General features: G+C 41.6%; 1 protein-coding gene across 2 annotated transcripts in view; it reads right to left on the bottom strand.

The window, feature by feature from the left end:
* jakmip1 (janus kinase and microtubule interacting protein 1) overlaps positions 1-13,333 on the bottom strand; it is a 334,448-nt gene that overhangs the window by 57,164 nt on the left and 263,951 nt on the right. For both annotated transcript variants that reach the window (XM_033021201.1, XM_033021210.1), the window contains exons 14-17: positions 10,743-10,841; positions 8,400-8,498; positions 6,839-6,892; positions 3,757-3,822 (exon numbers count right to left, since the gene is read on the bottom strand). In XM_033021201.1, the coding sequence (XP_032877092.1) occupies positions 3,757-3,822; positions 6,839-6,892; positions 8,400-8,498; positions 10,743-10,841 (318 nt within the window). The remainder of the gene's footprint in view (positions 1-3,756; positions 3,823-6,838; positions 6,893-8,399; positions 8,499-10,742; positions 10,842-13,333) is intronic.

The raw sequence follows: 13,333 nt of genomic DNA, 5'->3' as shown, positions 1-13,333 counted from the left end.
TCATCTGATAGTTCTAGTCTTCTCTCATCTTACTATTATACTTCAGTCACTATTATCTGTGATTTCACACCGCTGCTTTGAAGATTGACGCGCATGCGCGGGGTTCTTCTTCACGTATTCCCTCATCGTAACTCCTCATAAAAAAAAGATCAAACTTCAAACTGGTAAGTTCTCGTTTAATCTTACTGATAAAGAATACCGTTTAAAAAGGGATGCAGCAACAGAGAGGCCAGACGGCATGGTTGCAATTTGTGCATCTTTATTTTGCATCATTCCACCAATGCACCTTGGCTCTTATCTGCAAAATTCCCTCCAAAACTCCCCCTCTCTCTGCATTTCTGCTCCTCTCTTATCGTTCCTTAAAGTCAGCATCTTTTACCAAACATTTAGCTACTACTTAGAAACTTGACGTGGGTCAGTTTCAAATATTATTTGATAATGCTCTTCGTAAGTGCATTGGGATATTTTAATCTGTATTGCTGTGAAGCAGTAAAAATAACATCAGTCGTGAAGATGCATGGCCATGTAGTGCACAGTCCTGTGAGTATCATGTAAAGTTACAAAGAACGCCTTTCCCATTCATTCAATTCCCAATGTTGAGCAGAACCTCATGGTCATACAAAAGCAATTTTTCTCAACCTCAATTGTTGTCATGCTGAGATGGATGAACAAACACACAATATAGATGAAAAAAAATGTTTAACACTCAATAAAGGTGTAGGTGCAATATGGTTGGATTATGCATGTATAATCTAACAGGGCCAAGCTCGTCACAGCTGATCCACACCATCAAGTTTCACAGTGAAATGGTGGTGACGAATGCCCTTAGTTTGCCACACCAATTAATTGCAGTCCTTACAGCAGATAAATACATAAGTACAAACATAATTTAAAATGTTTGAACAAAGAAGACAAACAGCTGATGCTTAGACTGAAAGTGAGTGGTCATGCTGCAGAGTGTTCAATAACTTTGTTGCAAACTGTCTTTTGCACAGTTTAATCCAGAGTCATCAGCCTATACTTGCAGACCTGAACATTTTACACTTGACCCAGAGATTCTGCCAATTTTCAAAGATCACAGAATCTCTAGCGACTTTTTGTTGAGCATTAGATCACTTGAGTTTGAACAAGTACAGGTCCCCCACCAATTTTCCGGCATCCTTGGTTCCAGAGCCTTGCCGTATTATCCGTTTTGCCGGACTAGCAGAGGTCACTTAATAATGTTACAACAAATCTTCTGACCCACTAATTATATCCCTCCCATGTCTCTGAAGCACCGTGGAATGCTAGAAACTTAAATAAAACAAATATTAAATGTAAATTAATTTTACAGCGAAACTTATATTTGATGCATGGGCAGCTCGGGTGCCAGTTAACGAGTTGCTCTTGGAAGTCAGAATGAGGGCTGGATCAGCGGCAACCCACGGGGCAAATCGCCACTTATCCTGCAGGACTACCAGGCCAATCCCCGCTGATCCAAGATTTGCCGAATAACCATATAACCATATAACAATTACAGCACGGAAACAGGCCATCTCGGCCCTACAAGTCCGTGCCGAACAACTTTTTTCCCTTAGTCCCACCTGCCTGCACTCTTCCCATAACCCTGCATTCCCTTCTCATCCATATGCCTATCCAATTTATTTTTAAATTATACCAACGAACCTGCCGCCACCACTTCCACTGGAAGCTCATTCCACACCGCTACCACTCTCTGAGTAAAGAAGTTCCCCCGCATGTTACCCCTAAACTTCTGTCCCTTAATTCTGAAGTCATGTCCTCTTGTTTGAATCTTCCCTATTCTCAAAGGGAAAAGCTTGATCACATCAACTCTGTCTATCCCTCTCATCATTTTAAAGACCTCTATCAAGTCCCCCCTTAACCTTCTGCGCTCCAGAGAATAAAGACCTAACTTATTTAACCTATCTCTGTAACTTAGTTGTTGAAACCCAGGCAACATTCTAGTAAATCTCCTCTGTACTCTCTCTATTTTGTTGACATCCTTCCTATAATTGGGCGACCAAAATTGTACACCATACTCCAGATTTGGTCTCACCAATGCCTTGTACAATTTTAACATTACATCCCAGCTTCTATACTCAATGCTCTGATTTATAAAGGCTAGCATACCAAAAGCTTTCTTTACCACCCTATCTATATGAGATTCCACCTTCAAGAAACTATGCACGGTTATTCCCAGATCCCTCTGTTCAACTGTATTCTTCAATTCCCTACCATTTATCATGTACGTCCTATTTTGATTTGTCCTGCCAAGGTGTAACACCTCACATTTATCAGCATTAAACTCCATCTGCCATCTTTCAGCCCATTTTTCCAAATGGCCTAAATCACTCTGTAGACTTTGGAAATCCTCTTCATTATCCACAACACCCCCTATCTTGGTATCATCTGCATACTTACTAATCAAATTTACCACCCCTTCATCCAGATCATTGATGTACATGACAAACAACAAAGGACCCAACACAGATCCCTGAGGCACCCCGCTAGTCACCTGCCTCCAACCCGACAAACAGCCATCCACCATTACCCTCTGGCTTCTCCCATTCAGCCACTGCTGAATCCATCTTGCTATTCCTGCATTTATACCCAACAGTTTAACCTTCTTAACCAACCTTCCATGAGGAACCTTGTCAAAGGCCTTACTAAAGTCCATATAGACAACATCCACTGCTTTACCCTCGTCAATTTCCCTAGTAACCTCTTCAAAAAATTCAAGAAGATTAGTCAAACATGACCTTCCAGGCACAAATCCATGTTGACTGTTCCTAATCAGACCCTGTTTATCCAGATGCTTATATATATTATCTCTAAGTATCTTTTCCATTAATTTGCCCACCACTGAAGTCAAACTAACAGGTCTATAATTGCTAGGTTTACTCTTAGAACCCTTTTTAAACAATGGAACAACATGCGCAGTACGCCAATCCTCGGGGACTATTCCCGTTTCTAATGACATTTGAATCTGCCATAAATGCGCGCCCCCAGCCCAGCTGTCCAATGCAGGCCTCCGAGAGGAGTCTAACAGTACTGGAAAGGTCTACCTAGGCCACCAGGAGGCCGGGAAAGCAGCCCGCAAACTCGACCAGGCAAGTCAGCTATGGGAACAGATCTGCCGGCTCTGGCCAGGCCAAAGCTCCAGAGGCCCGGCTGCAGGAAGCAATTTCCACCCATCGATCAGCCACGAAAGGCCTAATGAGTTTGAGATCTGCCACCTCTCCTGGCCTAGGCACCATATTTTTGAGGAGACTTCTGGTGGAGCGGGGGGGGGGGGGGGGGGGGGGGGGAGATGAGGGAATTTCAAGTGCACTCATGTAATATTATCCAGGTTCAAAGGTGCTGGACCTGTACGTGTAAGTTCAGGTTTGGCAGTCACTGACTGCCATTTTTACACACACATTTAATGCCAGGGTTTGATCATGACCTATTTAGAGTCTCTAGCCTACAACTTGATTGACCTCAGGGTCAACTCTCAAGAACGTCCATCTGTGCAAATAATTTACATGGATTGAGGACTCTACAACCTGCTCATTGGGAAACAAGGCAATAAAATTACCAACTCATGATCACCAACGTTGCTTTTCAAAAAGAAAACCTCATCAAAAACGTATTGTGCCAAGATTGGTGACAGACAAGATGAACAACTTTATTTCAGGATAGAGATTAACATATGTTGAACAGTGTCAAGAGATGAATGCACCTCCTGCTTTCCTGAACAATGATTTGGATGTGTACCTTCTCACACAGTGAAAGCACAGTTCGAGCTTGAATTACTGCAACCTGTTCTTCATTTCTTAGATTCTGAAATACAAAGACGGGCAAAATATTGAAACTGAATTTACCAGAACACCATTCCAATTTTAAATTCACAGCTTGTTTTGACTTGCCAAGTAGAAACTATAAGATGAACAGTTAACTGCTCCTCACTGTCTCATTTCAAACTAAATTCTACATAATCAGAGTTATAACACATATTACACATGCATAAATGACAAAATAGGTCCTTTAAGTTTCTAAAACAAAAGACATAAAATATTGGAGTAACTCAGCAGGTCAGGCAGCATCTCTTGAGAACATGAATAGGTGACATTTCAGGTCGGGACCCTTCTCCAGCCTCATTTTTCTAAGTCCTTTAAAGGGCTTTCTCATTGTGCGACCTGAAGCAAGACCTAACAAGATTTAACATCGTGGGAACCTTCTGCGATAGCAGTACGGCATTCGTGGACCACCGAGGACCTCCGTGGCGCTAACGGCAGGTAGTCGTGTGACTTGGTAAGGTCGGGAGAAAATTCAAACATTTTGGAATTTCTCCAAGAGTGTCTTGAGCAGCGTTGCAACATTGTATGGTCGCAGATGCCAGTGCGATATCCGTGCGATATCCGTAATGACACTTGCGAATACCGTGGGAACTCCTGCGAACGGTAAACCCGGAAGCTGGACAGAAGGGACATAAGGTGAGTAAAAGAGGTGGTCTCAATATCGCCAATGGACCATGTGTCCATCGAGGATGTCCCACCTAATTGTCATTGTTTGAGAATCTTTTTCACAGTAAGACTTGCAGAGATGCCTCTCAGAAAATCGCAAAGAAAGGGGTCAAAGAAAGTCGGAAAGTTTTTAGCCATGCAGGTAAATGAGGAGGAAACTCAGCAAGAGAGACAGGTGGAGAGGCAAGAGGAGATGCCAGAGATACCACTGCCTGTGGGCTCCTTGGAGCAGGGAGAGGGTGATCAAGGTGGATTTGAGATTGCCTCCCCAGTAGCTGTTGCCTCCACAATATTCTCAGCAGACGAGAACATAAAGGTTAGATGGCAGAAGGTAAAGCCATATAACTTCAACAGGGAACAAGAGGGTGAACTGGTGGAGTGGTACCAATTCAATGAGATTCTCTATGACAAATCCAGAGAGGATTATAGAAATAGGGAGAGAAAGCGCAACCTGCTGGAGACGAAGGCTGCTGAGTATCCCCGGTGCTCATGTGAGTAACTATAACAATATATTAGTTTATGTACAGGAGAACAATTTAATGTTATCCATGATTTTAAAACATACAATGCTACAGATGTAAAAGTGCTGTTTTTGCAGTCACCTTTAATTTATCTTATAAGTCTGTCTGTTCCCTGCAGCTGCAATGTAAAAGTAGTGGCAGACAGCTTTTACACCCTCTTCGTTTGAAGTGGGAATCATCTCTTTTAGAGCCATAAAATAAATTATGCATGAGGTCCCAAATTATTCTTTAACTCATTAAAGAGCTCGGGTGAAATTCTGACAAAGTTTTTGAATGCACTTTTATCCTCTTCGCACAGCACATTAAGCAGTTGCTCATATTGTCCTAATTGAGGTCTCCGTTGAAACATGGGCTTAACCCAGTGAGACTTCCTCTTAATTATCTTTTTAATTAATCTCACCCTTCTGCCTTCACGCAAGCGTTTTCGATACACATGTTGCGCTAATGCATACAGCACGTCAATGAAAATAACAACCAGCCTGTACTCGAACCAACTTTGTATAGGCATGTCTGCAAATGAGACAATTCTACGAACGGAGGATATTTATATAGCGTGTGAAAAAAAAGTGACATCATTTGTGCCACGTGATTAACTACACTACAGTCCACGATGTTCATTCACGATTAACGGGAAAGATCGGGAGACGGACAAGTCAGTCGCACAAATGACAGAATTGCCGAGTACCGTGGGAACTCTTTATCGTGGGAACACTTTATCGTGCGGAACTCGTGCTGGACCACGACCACTTCACTCGGGTGACATCTTGCTTCAGGTCGCACCGTGAGAACTCGCCATTACTGTTCTAAGTCCACTTCAAAAGACATCAGGACATACTAATGTGCTTTATCTCCAATGGACTGCCACTAAAGAGTGACCTTTGTACTGTCGGAAATGTCCTAACTAATTAGTGCAAATCCCAGAAATAGCAATAAGATGATGACCAGAAATGTGTGCCACTTGGTGGAGAAATACATTTTACATCAGGAGAGTTGCGAGACTTTTTCAGAATTGCACCATTTACTCCTTCATGCCAACTTTAGAATGGTTAGTACAGTATTAGAAAATGCTGTTTCCAATGGCGTGAATGCACTTCCTGGAGCATTGGTCTTTAACTCAGGGATGTCTGAACATTACCTGTTCATTGGGGCAGAAGTTGAGGGTAACAGAAATGGAATTATAGAAACTAAACTTAAGGGCGGCCACGATGGCGCAGCGGTAGAGTTGCTGCCTTACAGCGCCAGAGACCTGGGTTCGATCCCAACTACGGGTGCGGAGTTTGTGCGTTCTCCCCGTGACCGCGTGGGTTTTCCCTGAGAGCTTTGGTTTCCTTCCACACTCCAAAGACGTACAGGTATGTAGGTTAATTGGCTTGGTGTATGTGTAAATTATCCCTAGTGTGGGTAGGATAGTGTTAATGTGCGGGGATCGCAGGTCGGTGCGGACTCGGTGGGCCGAATGGCATGTTTCCACGCTGTATCTCTAAACTAAACTAAAAAAGGGAAATGAAAGCGACATTTCTGGGAAAAATGACAGAAACCTATCATGTGACACTTGATCTGAGAAAGCCTCAATGGCATAACATTTAAAAGTGTTTCATTTCATGTGTAATCACTTACTTAGTCCTTTGAGAATTACTTTCGAGCATTTAAAGGTGATAGATTTACATTCAGCTTTAATCAGATTTTGTCGCAGATTAAGGAACTAAGGGGGTCACAAACAAGACAGATGAAAGGCACAAACAATATGTGATGCTAGGAGTAAAAATGATGTATATGCTCCAGGCTGATTTCCATTTTCTGAATTAGTCTTACCCCATTATCTCCTAGGATATCAAGTTTCTTCATTAGGTCAGGAATTATCACATCCTGAAAGAAAGAATTCACATCATTAATAAAGAATTAGAAATTTGCAATGACTGGAATATCAAAAGGAGAGATCTGTTAATTAAAACTAAGAGTAATGTGATTATCTTTGGTTTATAGCACTGCAGAGGATTCATTATTAATTGCTTTTCTAAGGTGTATGCATTTTTACTGTCTATCTGTGAGGGGGTCTTTAATTGATAACCACATGGCGAGACACAGAATGAACACTGATTCATATCATAGAAACATAGAAAATATGTGCAGGAGTAGACCATTCGGCCCTTCGAGCCTGCACCGCCATTCAATGTGATCATGGCTGATCATCTACAATCAGTGTCCCGTTCCTGCATTCTCCCCATATCCCTTGGTTTCACTAGCCCAAAGAGCTCTATCTAACTCTCTTTTGAATGCATCCTGTGAATCAGCCTCCACTGCCTTCTGAGGCAGAGAATTCAACAAATTCACAACTCTGTGAAAACAAGTTTTTCCTCATCTCAGTTCTAAATGGCTTACCCCTTATATCATACTACCAGACCTTAGGAAGTGAAATTTTTGCAGGGATTGAAACAACTTGCAGAAATATTTAGCCTCTGCAGAAGTAACAGTTGTGAGTGGTTTCAATGATTTTGAAGGAGCTCTAGCTAGTTGTCAGCTGATGTGAATTCTTCCGAAGAATTTTAAGGCCACAAAGGGCAATTTCCATAGGATCCCCTCAATGTACCCAAGGCAGCCTAAGGGAGGGAGGCAAATATTATCCCTCTTCCTGGAGAAAGCAAAGCACAAAGCATTGACAGAATCAATGATACACCAACAGTTTTTGAGATCCTTCATATGCCAAAATGTGTTAAGGCACTTCACAACAGTATTATCAACCCAAACCCAACACCAACCAATACTTGGTTGCAAATGGGATCTGTTCCACAACTCAATTAAGTATTTGTTATATTGAAATGGAGGACACGTGGCCAGTAATTTGTGCACTGTAAACATCGTCAAAATACTATATCAACCATGTATAACACCCATGAGCTACTTTGAGTAGATGGCAAAGGGTTTTTTTCACCTACTTTATTGGATTAAGAGACCAGCACAACAGCGAGATGCATTAGCAGAGCACAAGTTCTAACCATCTCCATTTGTGTTGGAGACGCAGGTTTAGGTTTATCATTGCCAGATGTACCAAAGTTTTGTGAAAAGCTTTGATTTATTTGCCATCCAAACAGATCAAGTATTCTGCACTTAAATATAATCGTCAAACTCAAGTACAACAGAGCAAAAGGGTAGCATAGAGTGCAGAATAATGCAATTCAGCAATGCAAAGAGGAGCAGGAACCTGCCCCTGAATGCCTTGGGAGCTTGCATAATGCAAGAGTCAGCTTTTGATGCCACAGTTTACAAGTGTTTGAAATACTGTGTAGAGGCATCCATGCATCCTCCTGCACTGAGCAGTCAAGGTTAATGCCATCAAAACACAGGCAAAGCAGATTGTGACAACTATCGAGCTCACCTTGATGCCCTCCTGCTGACAGTAAAGCTGAAGGGCACTCCCAGTCTCAGAAAAGGCCGAAATGTGCAAGTTGTAAGCTGGTGACCTTCTCTCCCGCTCCTATAAGCAGGAAAAACATCTGATCAGCTTGACAGTACAGATATGAAGACATAACGCAAACCTATGCACAAGACTTAGGAACGCTAAAAAAAAAACTTGATATGCAGTGTTAACAATTTCACACACAATGTTTTTCACTTCCTCAAATTCAGACTAATTTTGACATTATATATTAATATTTAAAATGGTATGAAAAATAAACTTTATTTATTTATTTTTTTAAATTCTATCAGAAGTACAATAATATGGTACCGTAGATACCTAGTATATATTGACATGTTACAGTTCATGTACAGCTTCTTATTTTTATTTTTTTTATAACAATAAAAAGGAGACAGAAAGAGAATAGAAAAGAAATAGAGAGGTGTGTGATATCAGAAAGTGAGAAAAAGAAAAGGAGAAAAGAAAGAAAATAGAGAGAAAAGAAGAAGTAGAAAGCAGAAGAATAAAGGGGAGATAACTATTTGTTATTCTTGACCACCATTCACCCAATCCTGAAACGGATCGTTTCTACGTTTGTGTTGCACCATATGCTTGTAAGAAGTCGACAAATGGAGACCAAATCCTTAGGAATTGGTCTACTTTGTCTTAGGAGGAATCGCATTTCTTCAAGATGTAAGGTTTCCAACATGTTTGAAATCCACATTTTAAGCGTATTTTTCCAGAATGTCAGTATAAGTGTTTTTGCGGTTATTAAACCATAATTACGGAAAGATTTTTGAAACATACAAATAAACCATTTTACACAACAATGAACAGTGTGGCATGAAATAAATTAATACCACAGAGATCTAACTTACCTATTTTTTAACAGCAGATCACAGCATTCGACAAGATTATCAGAGTCATCTATTTTGAGGATTTAATAATAATTGTAAACTGGCAATCTGTTGTTTTCTATAAAGTTGGCGCTATCTATTATCTAATTTATGTTTTCCATACTTACTTTGAAACTTTGTTATGGATGATGTTACTGAAATTAACCAGATGGAAAAAGAAGGATATTGGAACTAAGTGGATTTCGGTTGAATCTTGGTGAAAAGCAGAGTGGCTCCCGAAATGATTGCCAAATAATAGACCGCATTAGCTCATGCAACAAAAAAATACAAAGCTATCAGGTTAGTGATACTGCACAGCCATGAAATATGCAGTCACATCCACACGAATATCAATTTTATTGTACAAAGCAACAACATTAGTATAAAACAAGGATCGGACCATGAATTCTGATTTCAAACAATGTAATGGATGTACTGCAAAGTAACTGGTGCACACAGATCCCTGAAATCCAAACATTGGTCAAAAAGAATGAAACACTTTTGTCGTGGAATTTAAGATTGTTTTGTTTGGGCAGATCAACAGGATTTTTTTCTCAGCATCACAGATACTTTGGGGGCAGTTGGACCAGACTATATTGCTGCTTATACTTCCAAACTTATTTGCAGATGCAGCTTTGGGGTGTATGTGTAATGCATTGTAATCATGTGTGGAACAACATGGGCACGACGTGAAGCACCTAGTTTTCAACCAGGTTCTTCCCAGTGAAATAAAATCCGGATGCAAAGAGAGTATGTTAGGAAACATAATATGTATATGAAGCATGATAACATAAGCAGAAGATAGACACAGAAAGCTGGAGTAACTCAGAGGGACAGGCAGCATCTCTGGAGAGAAGGACTGGGTGATGTTTTGGGTCGAGACCCTTCTTCAGACATCTCGACCCGAAACGTCACCCATTCCTTCTCTCCAAAGATGTTGCCTGTCCCCACTGAGTTACTCCAGCTTTTTGTGTCTATCTTTGGTTTAAACCAGCATCTGCAGTTCCTTCTTACACATAACATAAGCAGACTCATTCTCGCTTCTCCGAATAAGCTGATGAATAATGCAGGGTTATGGAACAGAAATGATGAACGCAAGTAGTAGCAAAAAAAAATATTTTATTCAATGCAAAAAATATTTCAATATAAATTAGATCTATTTATATAAATTATAATCTATTCATACATCTTGTGGTTCTGTTAAAATCTGTTGTAATGTATTCAAAGACTTTCTCTGACATCAAAACCTCAGGCGGTGAAAGAGCTTCTCATCTCTTCCAAAGTGAAACACGTACACATTGATAAACGGCAGAGTTCATTAACGCTGGGGGACAAGTGACTGCACACCACACCATTATACAAAGGTTCTCCTTTTTGACTCAAACACCTCCACTCCATTTGACACTTTACAAATGGAATGCCTTACTTCAAGCTCCAAGATTCTGAACTCCAGCAGCTCATTCTGGTCCTTTGCATCTTGCATTTCATTCTGTAGTCTGAGCTCTTCGAGTTCTAATTTATGAATCTGCAAGAAAGTTAGAAGCAGATATAAATATTTTGGAACCCACCTAATGCCATTCAGCTGTCTGTACTGTGCGAATAACATGGCTTAATTGATGACCAAATGCTTTATTTTGCAACCTTAAGAGGTTTTCCCTGTAATTAATTACATCAATAACCAAGTCTAGAGGATGTTGAGGATTGAAAATCATGGCAAAAGCTGCAACACACATGAAGCTAGGAAACTTATGCCCCTGTCCCACTTAGGAAACCTGAACAGAAACCTCTGGAGACTTTGCGCCCCACCCAAGGTTTCCGTGCGGTTCCCGGAGGTTGCAGGTGGTTGCCGGATGTTGCAGGTAGTGGAAGTAGGTAGGGAGACTGACAAAAACCTCTGGGAACCGCATGGAAATCTTGGGTGGGGCGCAAAGTCTCCAGGGGTTTCCGTTCAGGTTTCCTAAGTGGGACAGGGGCAATGATCAGCGTTACTACAATGCAATCCAAAATAATCAAATTTCCATGATCTTTGATGCTTGTTCAAAAAACAGTGTGTTAGAGATTAATCATTCACCATTTGGAATTTTGAACAAAGCTTTTGAATAAAACACACATAAATTTACCAACACTGATCACTATGCATCAATACAATGAGGTTATATGATTCACTGTAGATACAGGCCCACCACTGATTTTCCAGGACCCTTGCTTCCAGGGCCTTTCTGGATTATCTGTTTTGCTGGAATAGAGGTCACGGTCTGCAAGAGGAGTCCAGCGATACCAGATTAATCCATCCAGACAACCGAGGAGCCGAGATACATGCCCAAAAAGTCGGCTTTGAAAGTCAGCTATGGGGACGGATCTGCCAGCTCCGGCCGGGCAGAGTTCCAGAGCCCTGGCCGCAGGGAGGAAATTTGACCCACCGATCAATTACAAAAGTTGGCTATGGGAACAGTTCTGCTGTCTCTGGCCATGCCGGAGTTCCAGAGCTTTGGCCATATGGGGAAATTTGACCCGCCAGTATGCGCGGAGGTCCCGATTAGGTTGAGATCAGTCGCACTATACGCACTATGTTTTTGGAATGACTTCAGGGGGGATTTCAAGAACACTCTTGTAATTTTGTCCGGATTAAAGTAGGTGCCGGATCACCAGTTGCTGGAAAATGGGCGGTGAACCTGTACTTCGATACCATTGTCAGTTCACACTAAATCAGATTACTCACTTGTGTTTTCTGATGAACACATTTTCAGGCGAATCAATTAACTTCCAACAACTTAGACCTCTTAACGGTACCAAGCAGCACTCATTATGACAAATGAAATTTCTAAAATATTGCCTGATTCCACAGATTTGTACCAGGTTTAGCAGTTACATTGTCAGTAGGGCCTAAAGCATAGTTTCTTATCTAAAGGTTTTGTGCTAAGAATCAGGTCGCACCTGCTTTTTAGTGCAAAATATTATCTGGTGTCGATCATATTAGAAATCATCTCTAGGTGAAATCATGCAAATATATTAATATTTTTAAACAACATGAGGCTGTATGGCCTATCTGATCCACATTGGCTAACTGCAAAGCAATCTCATCAGTTTCATCACCCATTTTATTTCCCTGCAACATATTCTCTCTCGGATTCTCATTAATTCTTCTCCTATTCCAATGCCACTATCTCTCAAGTGGCAATTCACGATGGCCAATTAGCCTACCAGCACACCTTTGGGAAGGTAACCCAGGAAACCTGAGCGTACACAGGGAGAACATGCAAACAATGCACAGGCAGTGTGAGAAGATGGGGCAAAGTCTGGCAGCTAGTAGATAGATACAGGAGAGACAGAACAATTGGCAGTTAGGTGGAGGTAGTAACAAAGGTCAGATATTTTTTTTTTTAAAGGATAAAAGGGTGTCAGATAGGGAAGGGAGGAGTGAAGGTTAGAACTGGAGGGAGGGACTGGGTGGAGGGTACAGGGTAAAGTGGGGAAATAAACAGGGAAGTGGGACCTGGAGTATGCAGCGGAGTGAGAAGAAGGGAAGGAGGAGGAGGGGAATAGCATGGGGTGATAGGGATGGTGAAAGGTGTGTGCACAGAGGGTGGGAATAAGATTGGGGGTTTTCGTAGGCACAGGTTTTCCCAAGGCTGAGATAGGTGCGTGCTGTAGGAAACCTTCAGCCATGCTCCCGAGCTTGGAGTTCTCTCTCGATGAAGGTTTAGTCAGGCTGGGCAGTGACAGACATCACTGTAGGGTGATCAAAAACTTGAAGGCCAAGAGATGTGCTACAACCAACAGGACATACTGTCTTCAGAACGTGGTGTGGAGGACCTGCCTCCTGGCAAAGACCAGTCAAGTGTGTCCTGCTGAGTGAATGTGGGAGCTCTCTTTCTCACCCATGTAGCCTCTGCCTTCTGCGTGACATCCACAGAATGTGTTCTCGTGTCCAGCTTCTGCATAAGGGCAGATACCTTTCTCTGATTGCTCCACAGCAACATGATGGGATCTGCTATGAATAGACTGAGAACATGTTGG

Source organism: Amblyraja radiata, chromosome 1, assembly GCF_010909765.2.
Source record: "Amblyraja radiata isolate CabotCenter1 chromosome 1, sAmbRad1.1.pri, whole genome shotgun sequence".
In the NCBI taxonomy this organism is placed as follows: domain Eukaryota; kingdom Metazoa; phylum Chordata; class Chondrichthyes; order Rajiformes; family Rajidae; genus Amblyraja; species Amblyraja radiata.
The sequence above is the reverse complement of the archived record's forward strand: the minus strand, read 5'-3'. Positions and strand labels throughout refer to the sequence as shown.